Source organism: Pempheris klunzingeri, chromosome 11, assembly GCF_042242105.1.
Source record: "Pempheris klunzingeri isolate RE-2024b chromosome 11, fPemKlu1.hap1, whole genome shotgun sequence".
Lineage (NCBI taxonomy): Eukaryota > Metazoa > Chordata > Actinopteri > Acropomatiformes > Pempheridae > Pempheris > Pempheris klunzingeri.
The window spans coordinates 24,533,897-24,559,840 of record NC_092022.1 but is presented as its reverse complement, the minus strand read 5'-3'; the positions used below and the strand labels follow the sequence as shown (position 1 = coordinate 24,559,840).

General features: G+C 45.3%; 3 protein-coding genes across 3 annotated transcripts; 1 reads left to right on the top strand and 2 right to left on the bottom strand.

Moving 5' to 3' along the window:
* The first annotated feature begins 1,362 nt into the window (after positions 1 to 1,362).
* Positions 1,363 to 7,775, top strand: LOC139209261 (protein-L-isoaspartate O-methyltransferase domain-containing protein 2). Its single transcript, XM_070838908.1, has 7 exons — positions 1,363 to 1,476; positions 2,949 to 3,109; positions 3,234 to 3,384; positions 4,239 to 4,341; positions 4,439 to 4,610; positions 5,012 to 5,135; positions 5,249 to 7,775. Exons 2-7 carry the CDS (start codon positions 2,954 to 2,956, stop codon positions 5,821 to 5,823), a joined length of 1,281 nt encoding a protein of 426 aa, XP_070695009.1. The 5' UTR covers positions 1,363 to 1,476; positions 2,949 to 2,953; the 3' UTR covers positions 5,824 to 7,775.
* Positions 7,776 to 10,803: 3,028 nt separating this feature from the next.
* On the bottom strand, positions 10,804 to 17,485 carry kif3b (kinesin family member 3B). Its single transcript, XM_070838907.1, has 8 exons — positions 16,080 to 17,485; positions 15,812 to 15,913; positions 15,050 to 15,172; positions 14,568 to 14,686; positions 13,935 to 14,051; positions 12,721 to 12,826; positions 12,294 to 12,505; positions 10,804 to 12,200 (listed from the first exon to the last, which is right to left on the bottom strand). Exons 1-8 carry the CDS (start codon positions 17,481 to 17,483, stop codon positions 12,095 to 12,097), a joined length of 2,289 nt encoding a protein of 762 aa, XP_070695008.1. The 5' UTR covers positions 17,484 to 17,485; the 3' UTR covers positions 10,804 to 12,094.
* Positions 17,486 to 18,849: 1,364 nt separating this feature from the next.
* On the bottom strand, positions 18,850 to 24,553 carry pofut1 (protein O-fucosyltransferase 1). The gene is made up of 7 exons (XM_070838909.1): positions 24,405 to 24,553; positions 23,798 to 23,919; positions 22,585 to 22,767; positions 21,418 to 21,530; positions 21,066 to 21,258; positions 20,275 to 20,517; positions 18,850 to 19,975 (listed from the first exon to the last, which is right to left on the bottom strand). Exons 1-7 carry the CDS (start codon positions 24,541 to 24,543, stop codon positions 19,781 to 19,783), a joined length of 1,188 nt encoding a protein of 395 aa, XP_070695010.1. The 5' UTR covers positions 24,544 to 24,553; the 3' UTR covers positions 18,850 to 19,780.
* Between the last annotated feature and the right edge of the window lie 1,391 nt (positions 24,554 to 25,944).

Genomic DNA, 25,944 nt, shown 5'->3' with positions numbered 1-25,944 from the left:
GGCTTCAAACAGGAAGTCCTCAGACGGAGGTGTTCACTGAGCTTAGAGGGTCACAGAGTGTCATCAGGAGGTTGGAACAGTGATACAGAGACTGGAAGAGTCACAGAAAGGAGAGGAGTGGACGTCCTTTGGCCACGTCCCAATTTATTGAGACACTGAACATGTTTTGTTGTGGTTTACCTACCACTGTTGTTAGATTTTCTTTAAATAAATTGTTTAAGATGAAGAAATTACCATTGCATACTTCTACTTAAATGCCCTACTTTTATGATATAATATCACTGTAGCATTCACTTTTTACATTTTCCATATATTTCACCTGAAAGTCGAATATCCCTAACTTTTTGTGAGTAGTGTATATTTAACTTGTATGCAGCTCTCACAGGTCCTGAATATGGAGCAGGCAGACATTAGAGGGGCCAACAGCTGGATACAGACTCCAGGAGGACGGAGGAGCGAGTGGGGGTCCCATTTACTTTTTGTTCTTCCATTTGTAATTAGTTCCTGGTTTAATACAAATATATTGTGTTTTTACTGAACTTTCATTTTCTTGTGTTTGTGTGCTACAAACATCCCTGTGGAGGCTCTACTTAAACAGGTCAGGTGAGTGTATCTGTGAGTGTATTTGTCCAGCGGATATCATGAGCTTATCATTAGTGCTGTCAGCAGAAACGTGCTTAAAATATCAACCAACCACACAATGTGGTTTTTTTCCAGGTTCACTGTACCAACTAGTTTGTTCTAGTTTGACTAAAGCACAACACCTACGGACACGATGGGAGCCTTTATTACGTCGCCTCGAAGGCTTGTTGTGAAGAACCCCCCGAGTCCAAATGCTATTTGCAGACCTTCATTCTTTCAGGGGTAAGGTAAGCTCACTCTCCTCAGGCCCTGGTTCTGGTGCTGACTAGTGCTGGACTGTTACCTCCACAGTAACACACTGGACTGCTTCTGCAACATTATGGCTGATAACATGCACATCAGCTCCACCTGAGCTTCTCCTGCCCTGAAAAGTCAAAATGTCTGCAGTGAAACAACAGCCAGGACCCTGAAACTGAAGCAGCTAAATGGAATCCGGCCATTTTCTTATCGACACCTTCCCCTGCTGCGGCGTGTTGACAGGAGGCCTGTGGGTGTAAGTCACTGCCCCACTGACCTTGTGAACAACACACTAACTTATCCACGCTGACACCGCTGATCACGTGGCAAGAGACGCACCACGTGCTCTGCGGGCCGCGTCCCCTCACCTGGCGCTGAAATGTGGGCCATCCTTTTAGAGCCGTGCTTTTTACGTATGTTGCGTCTGACGTCAGAGCGTCAGCTGGCCGAATGTTTACATCCAGCACTGGTGTGTGTGTGTGTGAGAGTGTGTGTGTGTGTGTGAGTGTGTGTGTGCCTGACTGAACCCTACCAACAACAGAAGGCTGAGGCCGAGGAGTCCCGCGGCCGCCACAGAGAGCTCCGGTCTCCGTTTCGGTGAGGATCACGGTGACTTGTCCGGGCGGTATGGCGGCGCTGATCGCAGCCTGCAGCCTCCTCCCCCACCTCCCCCACCCCCCCACAGTGTGGACGGCAGCTGGTGTCAGGCACGTCTCGATCTTTCTGCTCGTCCAGCGGGCTGCGGGTGTTTGTGCGCGCGCCCCGCCGCCGCTGCGTGGCAGTCTGCTGCTGGACGCGCTGTTCGGTTGTTCTCGGTGCGGAGTCGCGCTCAAACACCGACGCGGACTCATTTAGAGGTTTTTCTTCTTCGAGTGTGGAGGAGCCCCAGTGGCGCAAACGAGCAGCCGCGACGACGCGCAGGCTGTGGATTCATGCGCTCTAATAAAAGCTGCGTGAGTTACAGGCCGTGGAGACACTGGTTAACATGTGTGGGGGGGGGGGGTGTAGAGGAGGGAGATGGTAAATGGAATCAGTGGATGTAACGCGAGGCTCAGACGGCTGTTTTGCAGGAAGTGTGTGTGTGTGTGTGTGTGTGTGTGTGTGTGTGTGTGTGTTCCCCACTGGCCCAGTGAACCACTTAGTCCGGTCCAGGAAGGTTTCAGCGCCCTCTAGTGCTCAGTGTTTGATGACTGTGTTCCCTTAAAGTGGGGTTTTTTCATGTTGATGCATCAACCGCTGTTTGTTCCTTTTTATTGATCCAGTGGCTGAAAACCTCCTCTTCAGCAGAGGGAGAGGAGCTTCAGTAACATTTAAATGCGGCTCAGCCTTTGTTCTTCTCCTGCCTCATGACTGTGGACAGCATTTGGCAGCCTGTGATCTCCGGCCCTTTGGCACTGGCCTCTGGTGCTGCTTTTAACACCGCCCTGATGAACCACTGCCACAGCAGCAGCAGCATTCACACCTACGGCTGCACTCTGCTGCCAAAAGCCTCATTTAGGCCTCTACATTTGGTGGGGGCAGACCTGGAGTCTCCAGGGACATGGACACGTTCTACTGATTTTGTGATCAGACTTAAAAAAGACGTACTGCTCTTTATGAATGTGACGGTTGAAGGAGGTGTGTGGAACTGTGAAGGGCGTAGTCTGCTGAATACTTTCTCAGTAAGCTGACTGATGGGTTAGTCTTTCAGACGTCACGTAAAAGGGTTCAAAGATGCAGATCACAGGTTCTCAGAGCCCAAAGTGATGTCTTCATGCTGCTTGTTTAGTCAAACCAACAGTCCAAAGATAATTAATTTAGCAGAAAAATGTGGAGATTCTTGAATCCTTGATGTTGAACTCCTGAACAGTTTGGTCTAGACCTGCTCTTGATGGAGATTGGCTATTGATCACAGTGGATTTGTACGGCCTGTTTCTGCTGATGTGCCCTCAGTGATCCAGATGACGGAGGATGACATGACGGTGGAGTAAGCAGCAGTGCTCACTGCAGGCTTCTTCCTCTGTAGGTCACATAACAGCTGTCGTACCGTCGTCCGGGACCTTAAACCACCTGTTTGTCTCTGCCTCCAGTCAGGATGGGTGGAGCTGTGAGTGCTGGGGAGGACAACGACGACTTGATTGACAACCTGAAGGAGGCTTACTACATCCGCACAGACCTAGTGGAGCGGGCTTTTCGAGCCATCGACCGGGCGGACTATTACCTGGATGAATACCGGGATAACGCTTACAAGGTGAGCAGAGGCCTACATGGTGACAGTGTTTGAGTTACTGTATTAGTCACTGGATATTTCTCTCTCTCTCTAATATTTGTGCGTGTAGTAGAGGATGGTTAACGTAGACTACTGTTGTTGTCAGGACTTGGCATGGCGGCACGGAAACATCCACCTGTCTGCTCCGTGTATCTACTCTGAGGTGATGGAGGCTTTGGATCTCCGCCCCGGCCTCTCTTTCCTCAACCTTGGCAGTGGGACCGGCTACCTCAGCACCATGGTCGGCCTCATCCTGGGTATGTGGCTCGCTGCAGCGTTTCAGCAAGTAGTGTCTTTATTATTGTTGTTCCAGACTGTGTCTGTTCGATTGGCCAGCAGTTCTATACTGCCCATAATATGAAGCACAGCCTGCAGGCTAGTTCAGTCCCACTGCATAGAGCATTTCCAGTCTGCCTTCCATTACCCACTTCCTGCTGCACTCATCTTGTGGGGAGGTGAGGTCAGAGCCTTTGCCTGATGGGTAATAACTTGTAAGGACCCGCATTTTTTTAATGGACAGCCCGAGATTATTCACAGATCAGCCGGAGGGTTCAGTCGGGTCACAGAAGCGCCTTTAATTCTGGTTCACATGTGGAATAATACAATGCAGTACAACGCTGGGGTTCAGGCAGCACTGGGCTGGTGACAGACCTTTGGGGGGAGGTTCTGGCCAGAGGAGCCCCGAGCTGGGTTCTCCAACAGATTTTAAAGGTCCTGACAGAGATTATCACACGCAACCACGTTCAATTCTAATGTAACAACTAACATTTGATGTTGCTTTCTTAACACTGGGGTAATGTTCTCCGTCTTTGTTAGAAGACAGGCTGCAGCTCTGAGAACAGGATGGATTATGATATTCTAGTCTTAAGACACAACGCTGTGGGGTAATTTCTTCTCAGCACTAATGTTTCTGAAATACAGAAATATGTCTTAATCGGTAAAGACATAATTGGAATCCAGAGAGCGTGCCCGCACCGTACCCGTGTGACATTTAAAGAAATGTGATGGTGTGCTGACGTTCCGACTGGCCTGTATTAATACAGATGAAACCCTAGTACCTCCCATAGAAACGCCTCCGTTCCTTCTAAAGCTGAGCTGCTCACTGTTCCAGGACCGTTTGGAGTGAATCATGGAATAGAGCTGCACGCAGACGTGATCGAGTATGCCTACCAGAAGCTCGACTCCTTCATCAAAACCAGGGACAGCTTTGACAGGTGGGTGTCCAGACCAGTCAGTCACATCTTATTTCTATTCGACACCGTCAGGACTCCTGTGTACTCTGTTTCCTGTCCCTCCCGCGTTTCTCCTCAGATTCGAGTTCTGCGAGCCGTCCTTTGTTGTGGGAAACTGTCTGGAGATTCCTCTGGAGGCCCACCAGTATGACCGGGTGTACTGCGGGGCCGGGGTGCAGAAGGAGCATGAGGATTACATGAAGAACCTGCTGAAGGTGGGGGGCATCCTGGTGATGCCTCTGGAGGAAAAGGTTGGTGTTTTGTCAGGACAGTTAAAATCAGCAGCACGTCACTGTAGGTCTGTTTAACACATAATAAATAACTCTTTTAAACGCCCTTATATCTGCTCACAACTATACTGTGGTGGGTAACTGTCATCTTCTTTTCCATTTTCATTCATGTGTATCTGAAAATATCAGTATCTTATTAGTCTTGATTGATATACACAGCACCTTCGAGCACTTTCTCTTAGAACTCTTAAAAACAGCTTCTCCAGCGTTCAGCGTCTTCTTTCTTGTTGCTCGGACAGACGTACGTGACACATGAACACGCGCTGCACTTTAAATAGAAAGCAGGCTGCTGAGGTTACTGAATGTATTCAGCGGAGTACGAGGAAAATATGCTTTTCATCATCCTGTCGTATCGTCTGCAGTTGACCAAGATAACCCGCACGGGGCCGAACAGCTGGGAGACCAAAAAGATCATCTCTGTGTCCTTTGCTCCTCTGGTGCTGCCTAAGCACAGCACTAACGGTAAACCTCGGACAGTCCCACTACGTGAGTCTCTTTTCCACCTCTGTTTGAATTCAAAAACACAATTAAATAGGAATATTTCTTTATGGAGGATGAGTCTAATTCTTCTTCTTTCCTTTCTACCCCCGCTTTTGCAGCCAAGTATGAGGTGCGGACGTTACAGGAGCTGGCCCGTATCTGCATCCGCCACACCCTCCGAGTGACCACAGACGGAGGGGACGGCCAATCACGGGGCCGAGGCTCCTCCTTCAGCGTGGGCCGGGGTCTGGCGGCGGCCGGGCTCCACAAGTACGGCCCTCGCTTCAAACGCAGACGCGTCCACCGCCGCCACTGCAACGCCCTCGTCCTGGCCACCCGTCAGGTGGTGGCCAGCAGCGGCATCGGCCCCGCACCGCCAGACAGCAACAACAACCAGGGAGGACGAGGGGAGGACGAGGAGGAGGCGGGGGAGAGGGAGAGGGAGGCGAGGCGGCAGATGAGAGGGAGCAGGAGGACGGCGAGAGGAGCGGGAGGGGGGGTGGTGGAGGAGGAGGAGACGGTGGAGGAAGAGGACGAAGAGGAGGAGCAGGAGGAGGAGGAGGAGGAGGAGGAGAAGGAGACGGGGGAGCTGCTCCGACCCCAGCCGGCTGTGAACGTCCTCAGAGAGCGGATCCTGGGCCTGCCGCTGCCCGAGCCTCTGAAGATGTACCTGCTGTACTACAGAGAGAAATGAGCCCGCTGAAGGTCCTGAGTCTGAGCCCCACCTACCTTACTGCCCCCAGCTCCACCACGGCTCTCTTCCTCTCCCTCATCCTCTCCATCATCCATTCTCTGCCCCGCTACTCTGGGAAACCAAACAATTCACGCCAGACAACCGAACAGTCACTGACGTATCCTCTGATCTCCTCTGAGGTGCAAAGGGATACGTATTGATACATAATAGTCCAGACCCACTTTACCTACGTGCTCTGCAGCTTTGTATAACTAACACGCTAATCGATCATTGCCTGACATCGGCCGAACGGTCCACAGTGGCCTGAGTATCCACGTCTTGTAAAAGGTGACCTCGTGGCGCTGAGAAAGAGATCCATCATTGTTTAGTGGAAGTGGAGGACTGGACATCGCAGCAGGGTTCCCACACTGTAGCAGCAAGCTGAGACCAGAAGCCACAGCTCTTCTCTGTCCAGTTATTACAGGGCTGCCCAAAGTTAGAGATTACACATCCATTCTATACCCAAGTGTAACACGTACTGAGGATGGTGTCGCTTCAGAAACGCATTTGGCTAATGGTCAACTTTCTGAGTGAGAAGTGCATTCAAAGATTCAATGATGTGAGAGTTCAGTATCATATTTAATCATGCTGTAGCTACGGCTAGTGGCCAAGCTGGCGTGGCGGTTGGGATTATATCCAGGATTATTTCCAAATGAAAGGGGAGCTTCGTCTCGAGCCCTCACTCCATGAGATAACTGGCCTGAAATGATCTGCTTTCCCGAGGCTAACAGTCATTTCAAGCATATTTAGGAAACTAGTCTATTTAATAGAAGGTTGATTTTTGTTCCCTTTTTTATGCATATGCGACATTGTCGGAGTTAAAAGTCAGATTTTATCTCCGTACTTTGTCACACAGAGATGAAACGGACCTAAATCCTTCCACATGTATCCAAAGGGCAGTCTGATTTCCTCTACATCCCATCATATTCTCTTCACCGAAAGAGAATGACCATGACATACTTACTAATATTCCAATTTACATAAGAAAACCAGCATGATGAAAACACACAACCAATGTTTTTGATGATTGACAGTGTGCAGGTATTTTTGTTCTTGTAATATTTTGACTTTAAAATTGAGAAAAAAGAGACTTGAAGTGGTGTGTACATATGAAAACATTGTGTGTTCTGTTTTGTGAATCATAAAAAAAAAAAACACATGAAGATACTTTGAAATGTAGAAATATCTTATCGCATTCTTCTATTGTAGTTTCTAGTTAGATGGGGCATTATTCCTTTGTACTTTTGGCTTTTGTACCAAACTTTCTGCTCCATTCTGTGCCAAACTTCAGCTGCATGGACGACATTCTCATGAGGAGCCAGTAGATCAACTGCAAGTCACTCATCATGTTGTTGTTTTTACATTTCACAAACTGTTCCACTACCACTGAAATGACACTTGGTTGTTTCCGTGTTGGATTTGATCATGTAAAGCTTTCTCCGATTTGAAAGTTTGTATCTGAAGAATGTCTGCTGAAGAGCGAGGTGATCTTTAAACGTAAACGCATCAGTAAAGAGTTGATTAGATCCATTATGGATGTAATCACAGAAACAGGAGGAATCTGAATAAGTTCAGAGTGTATTGGTAACATCTCCAAGGCTGAATGTGAGGATCGTATCCAAACAGCAGGTCAGTAGACTCGCGTCGCTCCTGATTCCTGCTGAGTTTAAAGCCATGTGTCACTGTTTGGCCGTTCTGCTGCTGCTGGATGTGCCTCTGAGTTCTGTATGTACACCATTCCTTTATTCCACATGAGCACCAATCATGTTTGATTGTTGTGCAGTTCTGATCTCTGCTGAATGTAAACGGTCACGATGGGTTTTGGCGCTTAACATAAAGTGTTGGTGAGAAAGACTCGCTTGTTGTTTTCAGGATTGAGCTGTATTACTGACTGGTGTTAATAAAGTCCATCATACAAGACAAAGTCCAGTGGAAATCATTTGATCAGCTGCTGCTTTTAGTATTAGTGCCTTAGAAACAGCAACGTTTGGTTCATACACAAGGAAAAACTTTATAACCCAGTTTAAATATGAGCCTCTACCAGTGGAGAAGTAAACTTCAATCTGCAAATTAAAACAGCAACAACAAACTGTGAACCATCAGTAATTAGCATTTCACAGCTGAGGTTGTTCGAGGGGGAACTAGTGACTAGTACCTAAAGCTTTCAGACTGATGTAGCGGAGGTAGAAATATAATATTTATAGGAGTTGAAAGTAGCATCAAATGGAAATGAAAAGGTTGAAATGGTTTTAGTCTGCACCCTGCTGTGAGTCTGACTCAAACAGACTAAACATACGTTTCAAATGTAATAATACCTTAATAATTACCTAAATCAGGACCACAATTAGATTCAATCCACCAAATAAAAGTACAGAAAACAAAACACCCACAAAATAAAACATCAGAAAAACGACTAAATGGGATAAAAGAGATTTTAAGAAGTGATTTAAAAGATGTTACTGATTTTGCAGCCTCAGACCTTCAGGCGCTTCCAGAGCTGAGGGGCCCTGACTGCCACCCAGAAGGCCCCATGATTAGAAGCCATGTTTAACACAAACACACTGAGATGTGTGACCGTGTCCACTCTGACTTTAGTCCACGCACCCGTTTAGGATCCTGTGTGTCTCCTGTACACGACTGTACGACCGCAGGAGGACTTCATGTGTACAGGAGGAGCAGAATGAGGGAGCAAACAGACATTCTTGCACGGAGTTACAACATTTTACTGCTTAACTGCTCGTCCTCCCCCCCACTTGGTGTTGTAATACCCAAAGATACAGTGAAAAGAGTAACAATAAGATGGAGTAATGCCTGAACCACCTTCTTTTTGTTTGCCAAAATCCTCCACGTGGTGTGAAAGCCCATTACAAGGCAGGGAGCATCTTCTGTGAGAGTCAAACTGCTGTCACCATCATTTTGAAAATGCATGATAGTGAAAAAAGACCACAGGGAGCAGAGCCGACTAGTCCTTCAGAAGTATTAGGCTTTCTCCTCCGGGGCTGAAACAGAGAGGATGTCCTCCCCAGGACACAGCAGGCTGACGCTCCCTCACGTATGGTTGGGCCTGTGACCATCACACTGGCTGTAGGAGGACGAGTCTGGCTGAAGACATTATACTCACTCATTTTTCAACAAAATACCACAACTCAAAGTATAAATCATTGAATTGTCTTTAATAATCAAAAGAAACTAAACAGAGACATGGCCAGCCACAGACATACGTGCACCAGCATAATCGTCATTTGGCTATAAAAATCAATACCAGCACATAAATGTTGGTCACACAAGTCTTAGATACGGAGTCTAGATCCAGTGATGTAGCTATGGGATACAGACGCAGAAGTATTCAGTCAAACTAAAACATTCACATTTTGCTTACCAATTTCCTATGAGTGATGAATACTCACACAACCAAACGTACTACTCGAGCTTGCTAAAATCATGCGGCAGGTATACAGCACTGCAGTGTTAGTTACAACCATTAGGCCTTACTCTAAAGATTAGCTTTGTGTTTATGAGGTTAAATGTACAGTGAACGTGTAAATACTCAACTGTGACACAAGCAGTCGCCACACTTCCTCAAATCAACGATGTGCAATAGATGACCCATGCTCTCATCTTTCGTGTGGGGAACTTAACAACTAAAGCATTCAAGTGCACACACACACACACACACGCACAGAGAAAAAGCCAGTACCTTGTTGAATACAAAAGAAGACGTTTGTACATATCATCACATCATACACATACATGCGCGACGCAAAAAAATTAAATCTCACTGTTAAATTACAAAGCTCCAAAAAAATAAAACGATAATCTATTTTAAAGAAGAAACAGAATAAAAATGTATATCTACATCTGTATATAAAAATGACAGATTATAAGTTACATATGTTCAACATGGAAACCCATTTTCCATTTCTTAGTATATCTGCAAAAGTGACTGAGGATTGCCGATCAATGCGTCTATAGTCAGAACTAAACATGCAGGCGTGGGTAAAACAGCAAGAGATCCTTGGTTTGAATCGCTCTCAACATTAAACAGCCGACATGGGCTCCACGGTTGACGGCTCTTAAACAGACACGATCGACTGCACACATCACACGTACTTGAGAGGATTTCATTTGCCATTTGACCGAGGCCTGCCGAAATGTCACAGCGGGTTGTAAAAACCCTTCACTGCAGCAGCGGGCGGACAGCACGGCCCTCACAGTGGATGAGAGTGTGGGGAACAGAGAGCAGCAGAAGCAGGCCGAACCATGGAGGTTAAAACTGCATATTATTCATCAGTATGCATACAAATGGAATGCTTTGTGTGTCCAGATCCATTTGTGTGTAGCGCTCTGCACTCCCCTGGGGTTTAATTCTGTTAGACCAATCAGTTCTTTCCAAGGACCACTCGGACCAATGTGAAGGTCGATGAGGTAAAAACACACACACACACACTCACAGAAGGGGAATACATCACCCTCTGCTTCCTTGCCTTCCTGTGGCCCTCACCCAGAAACGGGGGGTGGTTAAATGCTGTGTCCAAAAGCTCTGCCTCTCTCATATAATCAGTTCTAACAGGGATGTCAGGAGCAGGCTGGTAACAATTCTCTGATGCTGGACTGAAAGCAGATGAAGTGGAGAGAAAAAAAAACAAAAAGGCCAAGCAGAATATGAGTGTGCAGACTTCACATCCAGGAGCAGAGATTGAGGACACAGGTTAAGGCACCTTGGAACCCTGATGAATAGGAGGCACATTCCAGGACAGTAACTTTGGAGTGACCCGGGGGGGGGGAGGGGGTTGGCACTGATGTCCTGCTCCATGTCTGGTGGCCAACTACAACGTCATGCAACCTAGAATGTGTGTCCATAGAGGGCGTTTGTGTAAATGTGTTGAGCTGTCATCCACTGTTCCCCACCTCCATGTCGATGCCTCAGGAAGAACAGCATCTACTGATTACAGCAACTTGTGACGGAGGCCAGGTGTGTGGTGTGCTTTACGTTCTGGCCTGTGTATTTACAATCATAGAGTTAAAGGAATACCTTCACATTTTGGGAAATACTTATTTTTTTTACCGTAATGACTCCATGTTAAATACGAAGCCAGGGCCTGCAGGTTAGTTAGCATTAGCTTAGTGTAAAAACTGGAAGCAGGGGCTAACAGTTAGCTCGGCTCTGTCTATCCGCCTAACAATTAACAGCTGAACACAAACAGAAATGTAAAAAGGACATGTTGTGTTTTTTTCAGATCAACATTACTGCCCTGACTTCTGAGAGTCTTGTAAGAATGAGGTTGTCGGTCAACCAGCAGAGACCTGAAAGACGACCTAACTGCATGTAGCGTCATATTTATCACTACCATATGACAGTGGTATTGATCTTCTCATCTAACTCTCTGCAACAAAGCAAATAAGCACATTTCCCAGAATGCTGAAGAATTCCTGTAAGACACAAACAAACAAACACAAATGCACAAAAGACTTAAAGCTCCTTTCTAACATCAGAAGACCGTCAGTGGCAAAAACATCGCGCAGTTTCACATAAAACGAAACGTTCAATATTCCAACAGCGACGTAAAGACACACACAGATACGCAGCCACGTGTACGACACACTGACAAACACACACACACACACACACACACACACACACACACACACACACACAGCCTGTTGGCGACAAGTGTAGCAGGGCTGCCAAGTCCACGTGTCTTTACGTCAACCCCCCCCCCTCACATCCACACTTACAGTAAGAGAAGGACTACAACACCCAACACAGATCTAGGAAGATAGGAAGAAGTGCATTGTGGACTGCAGTCAGTCAAGGGGGGAGCTCTAAGCCCCCCCTTCATTTTTTTCCTGTACATTAAGAACATTGTGACATACATGTATAAGACATCAGTGGCGTTCAGCCAAATGTAGGGAAGCTAACAGTAGTGCAGAGTGATGTGAGGCTTCATGCGTGGCTACTGTCCTGGTGTTGTACTGACTCACTCTGACGATGAGGAGCTTCAGATCTCCAAGATGAAAGCGTGTGACAACAGTTAATAGTGGTGTGGTCACAGTTAAAACCTAAAAAAAAGCAGCATCAGTCTGTAAGTTTTCGAGATCATTTGCAGGATTCAAGATTCTGTCGTTCTGACAAGAAATGACTCTGATAAAGACAAAACCAATTCTCTCAGAGTTGAGTCCCAAAGTGGCATGGTGCACAAGAGGTTGGTGGTGATATTAGTAGTAGAAGCTGTCACTTGGGCACCAGGCCACGGGATTGTGGGTAAAGCGGGGATCCTGGACTGGAGGGGCTGAATGGAGAGGTCGGGGTGCTCGACTTCTTGCCTGTTCTTGGCCGACTGAGTGACAGAGAGCAGATTACAGTAAAACATCATGAGCCTACGTTCTCCATCATTCATTTGCTTCCTGACCTGAGAGTCTGCCAGACTTACCTCGTCTTTGGTTTCTTGAGGCTGCTGCTGGCGCTGGCAGGCGGGGTTGGTCCCAAGCTGCTGTGAAAGCCTGAGGCATCTACCTGGATCTCATCCTCATCCCTAAGAGCGTCCTCCAGAGCTGCCGCCACCTTTGGGGCGATAACCGGCTCCTGATACTCTTTAGTGGTCCGAGCCGGCAGGTCCATGTCCAGCACCAGGATGTTTTCAGCCTGGGGGGACAAGAACAGAAGCAGACGGATACTTTTTGTACGGTGTCCTTGGGTGTTTTGAAAGGCGCCTATAAATAAAATGTATTATTATTATTTTGTGTGCGTACACTATGAAAAGGCTTGGGGGGCTGGCATATATTTTGTGGATCTATATGAAGTACATGTGGTGACCAGTCACGTGGAGGTCTATGAGGTGAGGAGGGCATGCAGCTTACTTTGTATCTCATGTCAGGCCTCATCATCATGGCCACGCGAGCGTGATGACTGAGAGGCCTCATGTAGCCAACAGCAGACAAAGGCCTGGTCATCATCTGATGGTCACTGAAGCATGCACACAGACAGTGAAGCAGTGAACACGGCATCATGGGAAAATATACTGTTTGACATCTGTCCTACGATAAACTCTTCTGTCACTACTGAGGTGAACACTGTACTCATTATTCTATAAATGCTACTAAAACCTGTAAATGCTGACACAATGCACACCTCCTTGTGGTTCTGAAATATAACTGCTACTACAAAACTGACAAATAATCATTTAATTTGGAACTGGAATTGGATTTGAACATCAAGAACCACACACAGGCATGTTGACAGCTCAAAAAGTAGGGATGAACCAACCTGACTTTTATTCCCCCGATATCAGTTCTGATTCTTTTGGTTTCAAAACTAAACCTGCCTTCTTAAACAGCATATGGTGCTTTTCCACTACACTGTTTTAGCTCTACTCGCCTCGAAAACGCCGCCCGAAACTCCAGCGGCGTAATTTGTATACGGCACACACACAAACACAACTAAGGACATGGAGTGTTTGGTTTGCGTGTAGTCGTTTACCTCGTTCACAGAAATAATAAAAACGCCCGGTCTGTTTCCAGGGTTTTAAAAACGGCAGGTTTGATTCTTGTGAACGAGTCGCTCTCATGACTCATCCAGTGACGTCACTCCCTGGCCAATCAGTGGCCTGAAGTCTGGTGACGTCACATTTTCAGCTCACGTGGAACCCAAACCGAGTAGGTACTGAAATAGTACCTGGTACCAGGTACTATCGCTAGTGGAAAACCAAAAAGACCGAGCCGAGCCGAGTAGGTGCTAGTGGAAAAGCACCAATAGTTCTCCCATCATGTTTTTAAAAAAAATCCTTCTTATAAAAAGAAAATGCAATGTCAGCCTCATTTTCTGACCCGTTTTCCTTTATCAAGATTTGTTAAATGTGTAATTGAAACATTTTTATCCAATTCAGACGGATCTCAAGAAAAAGTGAATCACCTTCTGTTTTTAGAAAAACTACATGTATTACATATGATAACATTTGGTAACGTTAGCCAAGGCCAGTGTTAGCACTTGTGCTTTCATATTAAACCTCTTGGGGCACTTCTAGCCAGATGAAAAAGCTACAAAGAAAGCATGTTATTAATATTCTGTAACTTACTCTTCTATGCGTGTGATTGGCTTCACTTTCCAGTATTCGTCCTCCTCATCAAAGTATGCCCTGTTGACTATTTTGTTCTTCTCCTCTAAGGGGATGAAGTTCTCTATGATCAGATGCCTGAAAGACAAACAGACAAGCAATTAGACAGATGCAGTGACTGACTGACAGACAGACAGACAGACAGGCAGAGAAATTACATCACCACATAGAGAGTCAGACGAGATGATGACTCTTTCCCTGGTGTGTGTTATTGATCAAACTAAAGCAGGACGTCTACTGGTTCAAGGTTGTGGTTTAGAAATTATGTATCTAATTCATTTCACATTTATTAATAATTACACATAAAAATATCTAAGAGGAAACTGAAGTCCCACTAGATCCTACTAATTCAACTGTACAACTTCAAAACCACCTTTGTTGTGCATTCTTTGACAATTGTGTTAGCATGTAAAAACAAGTCTGAGTGTATTGCACAATTTTAATTGCCAATCCCGTTGTATGAAATCAGATGCAGTCTGGACATCATAACAGTATATATTCCCTCCTCTGCCAGGGCAGATGGTGTTCATAATTGATGTCATATTGATCAGTGTCTTTCTGCCAGGCCAATAGTATGATATTCAGGCTCCGTACTTCAGTTTGAGGTCCCTGGTGAGCTCGTTCTGGGTCTGTTCCAGGTCCTGGCGGTCGTTGATGTGTACCTCCTGGATGTCATGGATTTCTGCCTTCACTGACTGCAGCTTGGCAAACAGCTGGAGGACCGAGAAGGAGAGAGGAAACCAGGGTTAAGAATTTCCTGCCTTTGAATTTGGCTTAGACGTCTGACTGTCATGAGGAATAATGGACTATTCCAACAGACAAGCAAAGCCAATGGTGCATTCTTACCTGATGTGAAATGGCATCTGACCTACTTATTTGCAAGACATACTTCCAAAATGTAATCGTCATGCTGTATCTACTTATTAGGTAATCATGCTGTCAGTGTCTTTTTACGTGCTCATTCATTACAGCAGCTAGGACTGGAACCTGGTGCAGAGTACAGTGTCTTGTGCCAGTGTGGAGGCCGGACAAGAGGGACGATCATTACTTAGACCACCTAAGGCTGCAGCAGCTACCTTTTTCAGCTTCTTGGTTTTGATGTCGACCTCCTGCTGCAGTGAACTGTAGGTCTCCTTCAGCTCCAGAGTCTCCTCGTCGCGGTTCTCCACCTGCTGCTGCATCTCCCGTTCCCGCCGTTTCTGAAAACACACACACACACACACACACACACACACACACGGGTAAACCTGTGAATTCAAACCACTAATGTGTGCGTCACAAGGCAGAAGTCACTAACTGAGAGTGAGATGGTCATGTGGTACACAATTTTTAAGTCTGCCAAGTAAGGAATAGTGCGAGAGACGTGAATCAATCCTTGAACTAAATAAAGTGGATGAGTATTAACAGGAGTATTTTAGCTTGATAACAACATGCTAACCTGGATTACCTAAACCATATTTGAAGAACAGGGCCCAGGTGCACTATTACAAGATTACTGACTTGGACTGAACTGGATGTAATGACATGATATTCAATGAAACCACATGAGAAGTCACTGTGGGGCAGAGCTGGTGTAAAAACAGCAGAGAAGGGATTTACATAAACCACAAGGAAAATGATATGAACCCTTGTTTCAAAGAAATCTTAAAAACACAGAGTAACACTGCACAAATATGGTAACTGAGCTGACAACTAGAAAACTGATTCTGTGAAATATGTTCTTTGAAATGTCCTCAGTCTGATTGTAAAAGTAAATGCACGTTATTGAGTTGTGGCTTGTTTGTTGACATTCAATAATGACTTAAGAGAAGGGTCCAGATTTCAGACGTTTGATATACCTGTTCAGCGATTTCCTGCCTCTTCAGCTCCAACATTTTCTGTTGCTCATTGGTGTGATCCACAATGTTCTTCCCTCCTACTAGAAGCTTACTTTCCATCGCCTGGATAGAGAAAGGACGAGGGGAAAAAAGCACAGGAACAACATGGTATAAGATCCACTGGATTGTGACAAATATAGTCAAACAAATCCTGAAATTTAAGTTTGTACTATTAACACCTTCCCTTCAAATCAAATCACTCAGATACACACTGGCAAAATCTGCTTACCTTCACTTTGGCTGCTATCATCTCTCCGGCCTCGCTCTCTCTCTTCAAATCTTCCATTTTCCTCTCTTTCTCTTTAAGCAGCAGAAGTTTCTCCTCAGCCACCAGACTGTGATCCTCCATGATAGCTTTTCTCTCGCACTCCAACTTCTCCTGCTGCTCCCGCCAGTAATCTCCTTTATCTTCTCCATCTTCATCGTCATCCTCCGTCTCACCTTCTTCGAGATCCTCACCATCGCTCCCTTCCCCGGCCCTCCTCCTCTGCCTCCTCTTCTTCTTCTTTCCTGAACGCTTTTGCAGCTGTGCCTTCAACCTTGCAATCTCCTCCTGAAACTCCCTGAGCAGGGCATCCTTGGGGTCTTCATTGATGCGTGGCTTGTTTTTGATGTTCTTGGCTCTGTTGGAGTACCGCAGCGTTGTCAAGGTCTCCTCCAGATTGTAGGATGCTGGCCCAATGTTAGCAACCATGACAGTGCGGGCATTGCCGCCCAGAGAGTCCTGCAGCAGACGGGTGAGTTTGGAATCTCGGTAGGGGATGTGGCTGCTCCTGCCATCCACCAGCGCTGATATGACATTCCCCAGAGCAGAAAGCGACAGATTGATCTTCGTGGCTTCTTTCAGCCTCTCCCCCTGAGCACCAGTCTTGGTCTGCCGTTCACTACCAGCTAAATCTACCAGGTTCAGTTTGCCAACTCTGATATGGTTCTCCCCATCCACACCCAACTCACTACACTCCACTGTGATGACAAAGATGGCGTGAGAGCGGGAGCTGTGTTCATTCATGTTAGTGGCACCCACTGAACGATTCTGGTTGCCCACATTCATGACACGTTCGATCTCCCGCACACTCTTGGTGACAAATGACGAAAGGTCTTTAACGTACACACCTGTGTCGGGCCTCTCCCTGAGCTCGAGACGACAAGACTGGTCCTTGGAGAGCAAGTCTCTGATCTCCTCTTGGTAAATTTCAAGATATGACGCTCTCACCAGGTACTGCTGATTCTGGGACCGTGAAATGTGAGTGAAAATGTGCTCAAAGGAGTTTGGGATCACCCCTCTCCTCTCTGGATCATTTCTCACTCCCTCCATAGTGTATGTTTTCCCTGTACCCGTCTGCCCGTAGGCAAATATGGTCCCGTTGAAGCCGAGAAGAACTGAATCCACCAGGGGCCTGAAGGTTTCATCGTACAGCTCAATTTGTTTGGAGTTCCAGTCATACACCGAATCGAACGTGAAGATTTTGGGGGGTTCGCTGGCTGAAGCCTCCCTTGGGTTCCTGACGAGAATTTGGCCCAATTTGACATCAACAGAGACCACCCTTTCAAACTTGGCTACCCGCTCTTTTTCATTCATAGGGCGACAACGGACCACCACCTTGACCGACTCTGAGCTCTTGCTCTTGGACATGTTGCTGCCACCCCACACGGCTTGGCTCTTTGTATTTCTTCCAAGCGCAGCTTCAAGAAGAGTTCACTGGTACAAATGGCCACATCAGAGCCTGCAGGCGAACACACGTTAAAAGATTAGATCCATGCACGTGAATGCACCACACACATATTAGGACATACAAACTGGAGGACGCATTTAAAGGTCAATGCCACACAGAGGTATTATCAGGCAATAGCAATGCTTTCGGTTAAATTAGCCTTACACTAAGGTTACCTCAGTTCAGTGTTCTTTGAATGTAAGTAAAAATACAAGTGAAGAGTAGAAAGTTTTTTTTCCAGATGTCACAAAACACAAAACCAGAGAACCGATGGGCTTCTATTTAATCAATAGATCAATAAGTGTAATAAGATAAACCTCTTCATAAAGATACCTGACAACAGTGAGAGGCGGTCTGTTAATACCACTCCACCAGTATAGCTAACCAACTCATTTTAGCCTAGTTAATCGGTAACTTTAAACTTCTACCTTGGTTAATTAGCCTAGTTAACATTAGTCACCGTTGGAATTCCAGGTTATGAGGTGACAGTCGTTATGAGCTCTCTGATAATCCGAGCGCTAATTAGGCTAGCTGCTCATTAATGTTAGCAACGATGTGTTAGAAAAGCGGGTAAGCTAACCAACGTTAGCTTGTACAAAAGGCAGCCGATAACCAGACCACAAGACCGGCCTAGCAACGACAAACACCCCGGTAACCCAAGCTACAAGTCTGCTAGCATTACCTGGCTAACGCTAGCAGCGAGGGCGTAAATGAATGCAGCATATCAGCAACTACAAAAATTAAAACTACATTAACGTTAAACACATGAAACCCAATCAAAACGGACAAAGCTTTACACCATACACACAAAAACGTCGTTAAAGATTTACCAGTGGTGGACGTTAGCTAATACACAACTCCCTGTCAGCCATTAGCCGCTGCTCATCCTCGCAACAGTCCGGGTTATTCAGTTGCCAGGTTCGAGCAGTCCATCCCCCGAAACAGGTACGTGAGTGAATATACTAACCGGCATACTTATCGTAATTTTGACTGAGCATGTGTGTTACACTTGTGCAAACTGTCGTAAAACATGTATTATTCAACTGTGATACACGAGGTTGCGAGCCCACGAGCACGCGTAGTGAAGAATACAAATTCAAAGTAAACTAACATATCTGGCAACCGAGTCCTTTCCAGCTTGTCCAGTGTAGCTTAGTACATCAGCTGATTCAACTGTACTCACAGATAAGCTTCCAGTGTGTGTGTGTGTGTGTGTGTGTGTGTGTGTGTGTGTGTTGGGGGGTAAACAGACTGAGGCTGCTGCTTCTTTAAAAATGAGTGTGCATCATTTTATTGGTAAAAAAAAAAAAAAAAACTTCATAGAAAGCATTTTCCTTGCATTCAGTGCTTTCACACAATTACCCTGCCACACATCTCCCACTTCCATTTAATCAATTCAACCAGTGCAAACAACTCTTTGTCTCCCCCCAAAACATCCCTGAAACATTTACTCACATTCACTGAATAATAATACTGTCCCCGCGACATTCAGTAGACGGCTCCACACATTTCATCAGCTTTTGGTCCGGGTAAAATGAGAGGCGCAAAGGCTGTCTCCCTTTTCCTCCCTATAATTAGTACGTACAGGAGGATCAGTTACTGTGCTCTCCTTGGAATGGAGGGCAGGAGAGAGAGCAAGCTGAAAAGACATGGATGGATAGAAAGGTATAGGGGAGGGGGAGAGAAAGAGAGAGGAGGGAGAACGTGATTGCTGACACTGCAATCAGTCTTCCCGGGGTTCACTGACGTCCCCAGAGGTTCATCTAACATCTGTCTGGATTGCAAAACACAGTTGCAGCTCCAGAATGTGGCAGTGGCTAAAGGAAATGTTAGGGAAATGGTGCGTTTCCCCGAAAAGGAAAGAAAAGAAAAACTGGCTTTACTGTAGTGAACAAAAGCAAGTATCTTGGGAGGGGGGGGGCATACAAATACTAGATTTATAGCCAGGGAACAGACAAAAATAGTGTTTCTTGGTAGCAGCAGTGTCCATGTCACAGCACCTTACAGACACTACTGACCTGCTACATCCTATCTTTTAAATCCCCCTTCCTCTCTCAGGGATTTCAACCCATTCGAAAATAGGACAGGCCTTCACACACTCTGAACCATCACATCACGTATAAATGTCCTCTGACTTCCTCGTGCTCTCTTGCCTCCTCATGACAGTCATCCAGCGTTAGTGCCCAGAGGACGACCACGTGACCCACCCACCCCGCGCTCAGAGTTCTTCCTTGTGATTTAATTTGCCAGGCTTGTCCATGCCAAAAAAGGAGGACGGAAGGCCGTGGACATCCCGTTCTCTTTTCACAAAGGCGGAGAAGGAGGAGACACAGTTGCCGATGAAGTGGTCAGCTCGACCTAAGATGTACAGGTCCATTTGGGCAGAGTCTGGCTGAAGACTGACCACTTTCACCTGAAACACCAGAACGAAATACACAAATAAAACACAATGTTCTCCCAGTAACCAAACCAAGGGTGAGCATTTCTCATTTCTTGTCAACTGTCAACAAATGACATCTTCAGTAAATGAATGGTTGGATTCTGAGCTTAGCCCTCATAGGATACACATTAATGTGTGTCTCCAAACTATAACTGTACAATTGGCAAGAATTTATCAATTGTGCCAAAACTGGTTGTTTGTGCTAAAGTCAAAATGTTCAGGCTCCATTTAAGATCCCACACTGATGCATTACAGAGGCTTTACAAACCCACCTTGCCCTTGAAGAGCTTTTCGATATCCCTGCTGTGGGATTCGGAGTCTGTGGCGATGTAGACGGAGCGAGCAGAGGTCTTCTTCACCCACAGCTTGACGGCCCTGCGAATCTCTGCCAGGTCAGGAAGGCACATGTTCATGGCGAGGGCCAAGGCTGTCTGGCGGTTGTAGCCAACACACTGAGGAGAGGCCATGAAGTGAGGCCCTGTATCGCCGCTCTTCAACATTTTGCAGGCATTTTGCTGTAAAGGTGGATTAAAAAAATTCAGATGCGTCTTGATGAAGCAAATGAAAATCCTGCTGCTGGAAATACTCACTACACACCAAATGTGGATTAATCTGTAGTAGGGAAGTCAGAAATCATTGACAACTGGAATAACACATAGCTGGTGTAGATTTGTTGGCCATAAGAAACAGAATATCACATTCTTTAAAAGATCCACTATTAGGTGAGTACTGAACATATGTGCAATAGTATAGTAGCATACACCTCCACACCACAAGCTGACATGAACAATCAAAGTTAAACTTTGAGACGATTGCTGTTATTTGAGCAAATATTTGATAAAGGGACATTTTCACTGTAACATAATACAAGCCGAACAACTGGTAGGATCTGTAGACAACCATGTTGTTTGATAAAATATAGGTATACAGGCGTAAACTGAGTGTCTGAGCTTATCTATGTGATGTCTATGATGTGTGTGAACATGAATATGAGAAAATACAAAAGGAAGAGACACAAAACAACCCTTCCAAACCGGCGCTCATACATCGTGAAGCCTCTCACCCAGTCGATGCCGATCCTCAGGTGAATGCTGACGTAAGGCCTGGTCAGCAGGGCAGCAATGTGTTCTTCTCCCTGCTTTGCCATCTTGTCCGACCACACCACGTAACGCTGTAGGCCCACGTGCTCCTCGATCACTGGGAACTGGGCAGGAGCCCCAGGCAGCGCCAGGACAGGGTGCTCAGAGGGAGGGAACCTATTCCAACAGGGGAAGCATGAGGGGGATCTGCCTACCAACAACATCAGAGGAGGCACTAAACTGATCCATCCTCATAGGCTTAAGGCTGGCAATGTTCCGTATTAGGTCATATTTGGTAATCCTAAAAGTGTGTAGGGTTACAAAGAGGCTACTCACTTCTTCATCCACTGAGGTTGGTGGTAGGCACTGAAAGAAATACCACCAAACAAGACGGACGTGTCAAATTCCACTCCGACATATTCCCAGAATGGACCAAATGGGTTCCCATCCTGAGAACGAATGAGAACCATCTGTCTATTTCTGAGCAGCGAAACAGTAGCATCAGAATTATGAGCTGGCTCATGGTTGATGGCCTGTGAGCCACCAGAGGGCAGCATTTCACCATCACCCTTCACTTACAACCACCATCATATACTACTCACTAAAAGTTAGGGATATTCGACTTTCAGGTGAAATATATGGAAAATGTAAAAAGTGAATGCTACAGTGATATTATATCATGAAAGTAGGGCATTTAAGTAGAAGCATGCAATGGTAATTTCTTCATCTTAAACAATTTATTTGAAGAAAATCTACCAACAGTGGTAGGTAAACCACAACAAAAAATGTTCAGTGTCTCAATAAATTGGGACGTGGCCAAAGGACGTCCACTCCTCTCCTTTCTGTGACTCTTCCAGTCTCTGTATCACTGTTCCAACCTCCTGATGACACTCTGTGACCCTCTAAGCTCAGTGAACACCTCCGTCTGAGGACTTCTTGTTTGAAGCCTCCAGTGTTGAGGTGCTGCTGATCAACTGTTAGGTGTCGTCTTGGTCTCATGATGTCAGAATGTGAACAGCAGGATGAGGAGGACTGTTTAAATACCAATTCTACCTGAAGCAGGAAATGTATTGGTGGATTCATGGATCAAACCTGTTGTGAATGTTGCTGTTAAGCTTCTTGTTAGAGAACAGCAGCTGGTGCAGAAAGTACTGAGACACTGAACAGTTGGACATGTGCATTCAAAGGTTTAGAGAAGGTCACATTAAGTTCACCTGGAAAGGTTAGAATGTATTTTAGGTTCATCCTGAAATTTCACCTGAAAGCCGAATATCCCTGACTTTTAGTGAGTAGTGTATGTCGACAGGAAGGCAGAGTAAAACAGAAGTACTCAAGTCCCCTCACTTTATGCTTCTTTACTTTCACATCTACTTATCATTTCAGGAAATAGATACACTTGCAGACAATTACATATGAAAGCAGCAACCAATATGATCAGATAATCACACTTCATTGTAGCCAGCCAACACTTTCCATGAATGATCTGCTCAGCTGGACTCTCACCTTCATAGGGCAGGATTTCTTGTCTGCACTCCGCTGTGCAGCCGTCTCAAAGCAGTAGGCTTTCCTCTGTCCTGAGAGCCAGTATTTGGGAGCCAGCTTCTCCATGAAGTCCTCCAAACTGACCACACGGTGGTAGGCGGACAAGGCCTCCAACTGGAAGAACTCACTGTAGGGAACATGGGCCTGAGTAGAAAAGAAAAGGATTGAACAAAACACCACTGCCTACTGCCTTTGTTAGTGTCGACAGATCCCGTGAAAAGATCAGAACCTGCGATGTGTTAGTCTGTCTGAGGATGTGGCCTTTAATAATGGCTCACAAATATATTTTCATATTTTAAAGCAATTTATAAGAATAGCTGGGCACACATTACTCAATCAGGAGGAAACAGTGAATTTTTGGAGACTATTAGTAGTGGATTAATCCACATTTGGTAATCTAGTGAGGATTTTGGCAACAAGATGATGCACGTGGCTCACTGGTAAGTTGTGGGGCAACAATGAGCTTAATGGCACAGAGGAGTAAAATATATCAGGCTTTGACAGACACACACAATACTTAATAACATGCTGAATTTCACACGATTCGTGCAGTAAAAAGTGTATAAGGAAGGTCACTAAAGGTGGGAGACCTTTGAGGGCATGGAGGAACAGCAGGCTTGACTCACTCCCATGTACAGCCCTTTTTTTCAGGGCTGACATTTTGACAGGTCACAGCAGGAAAACTACAGGTGGAATGATTAACATTAACAATGGTCATCAGGCAAATACTTGATGAGGCAAAGAGATGCAAATATCATCCCTTTGTACCACAAATCCCCTCTATGGGCCTCTATATTCAATTTATGATATCTATTATATTACAATCTTACCAATATTGTCTGGTTTTCTTCAGAAAACCATGATAACAATCTATAACACTATAGACAGTATAAATAATTCACACATTATACATATTGTTCCAAAGTGTAAGAACAATCAGAGATATCAGAGATGGTATTATGGTACTTCAGTCTCTACTCTCAGCTTTTTCTTTTATCCTATTTCATATTTTATTTTTAGGCAGCCGTACTTTATTTTATTTATTTCACCTACCTCCTTTGTTTTTCCAGATTTATGTGGTTTGGCTGCTGTAACTCTGCAACGTCCCTTTGGGACTGAGACCATCTGTGCACATTACAAACCCTCACATGAGGGGCTCACTGACTGTACTCACATTGGTGTACGGGGGGGTGTGGTGGCGGTACACTATCCACGGAGGGACTGCCAGGGTTCGGTTCAACATCTTTGCAAAGGCCAGAGATCCCAGGAAGTGGTCTGCCTGGTTCCCAAAGCGACCTGGACAACAACAGTGGGCACTTTACTCTCCTATTACTCGACTTTATGCTCCTTCAGGTGGGAAGGAAATGGCCTATTGAGCGGGTGGAGGGGAAATGCTGGGTGCCTCCTTGTGTCATGCACTACATGCGATAGGAGCTAAGAGGACAGGTGTTGTTGAACACCTGTAGTTAGCCGTAGCCGGTCTGTCATAATTAAGCTTAAGCTTAAGCTAACAGTTGTTAGCTGCTAAATAGCCTGCCTACACGTCCGCCAAGTTCAAAATGTACTGACATATAAAATCCTCCAAGCTAAATTCGCCCACCAGCAGAGGCTTCAAGCAGAGTTCAACACAGTTGGGTTCATATTTAGGCGATATGTCGCATTTCCTCTGTCGGTATGAACTTCACTAAGACGCCGCTCTCAACTTAAGAATGGCTGAAGTTTGGGGTCCGCGACCGTTAGCCCTGTTGTGAGACAGCTAACGGCTACAAAGGATTCATTACCCATGCACGGGCAGTACAACACGTAGCCATTCTCATCCCACTTCAATTCTTCGGCTAGAGTCCGATAAGTTTGGAGCAGAAGTGATGAAATTAAACATGTTACTGTTAGTGCAAAATACGCTTGTTGATAAACCGCCATTGTGGTTCAATTCATTTCCCAGAATGCACCGGCCGCCTTCTTCTTCTTCTTCTTCTTCGTTTGTTGGACGTTTCATACGCGCACCAAAACGTCTACCTCCACCTGGCGGACCGGAGGTGAAGAGAGTCCAGGTTTCTGCCTCCATGTCACATATTTACAGTGTTTGTCACTCAGTACACATATAGAAGCAGTGCAGCTGCAGAGTGGGACTCATTTCCTGAAAACATGAGCAAGCCTGTCAAGTTGTTTAGCTCTAATAGAAACAGGATGCCCTTTAAAGCCCCCGAAAACTTGGTATCAAGTCATCCAGTATTTCTTTAGAAGACTGAATATTAGTCACTGAATGAGCTGCGATGAAAGTTAAAGTTATGGGGGGAAATATCTTAAGTATTATTTTGTTATCTGGGTGTGGTTTGGTTAGATTTGATTGACATTGGTCTGGAACAGGGTAATGTAAGCAAACGACCCCACAAATGTCACATTTTGATTAAAATATTAAATTCTGATTGGTGCAGAGAAATCTGTGACATTACTTTTTTCTTGATGAGGCCTGTCTGCTTTAAACCAGCACAGACAAAAACACAAACCACAGCTGCTCTGACTTTTGCTGAAAAATGTGTGTTGCATTGCTTTCTCTGTTCTAATAATTGAAAATAAAACATCTGAAACAATCCTACAATAGAAGGAGATTGTGTAGGAAATGAAAAATACAAATAATAATAATATGGTCGTTGGAAAGACAGCAGTCTTTCTACCAACCTGAGACATGAACCGTTGGAAACTCGACACAGCTCTTGCAAAATGAGGATGTGAGAACATGTGTCCGTTTTTTTTTTCTTGATATAAGGTGTAAATTTGTGTTCTGCCACCGGACAGAAGAAAAACTAAATTTTACCTTTCCTGACAACTGACGCATCTAGACACATTTAATGAAAGCCCTGAGAGCACTGCAGCTACACTGTTGCCCATAAAGTTGGAATAAAATGTTTTTTTTAACCTCTTCTCATGAAATGATTGTGACAATGTGATTTATTCTTGATAAATAAAGTTTATATCTTCTCAACTTTATTGATCAAACTCTTCCAAACACATCACAGTGAAACTTAAACCACAATGAACCTTTGCAAACTGTGTATTCAGGCTTTAATAAAAATTGGGGGTATTGAACAATTATTCCAACTTTATGAACAACAGTGTTATTCAAAATTATTAGAGCCTAGAAATGTGCTAACCACCCGAATGAATAGCTGAAACGAACAGTTGAATCCGATGTTACAGGATCACCTTTCACTTCTATCACACATGTCATCAATCTGATTTCAAGTTTAGATATCTTATTGTCTGCTCATTCTCCTCTGGTCATTCCTGCAGACTGACAAACAAAGCGACCGTGCAGAGTTC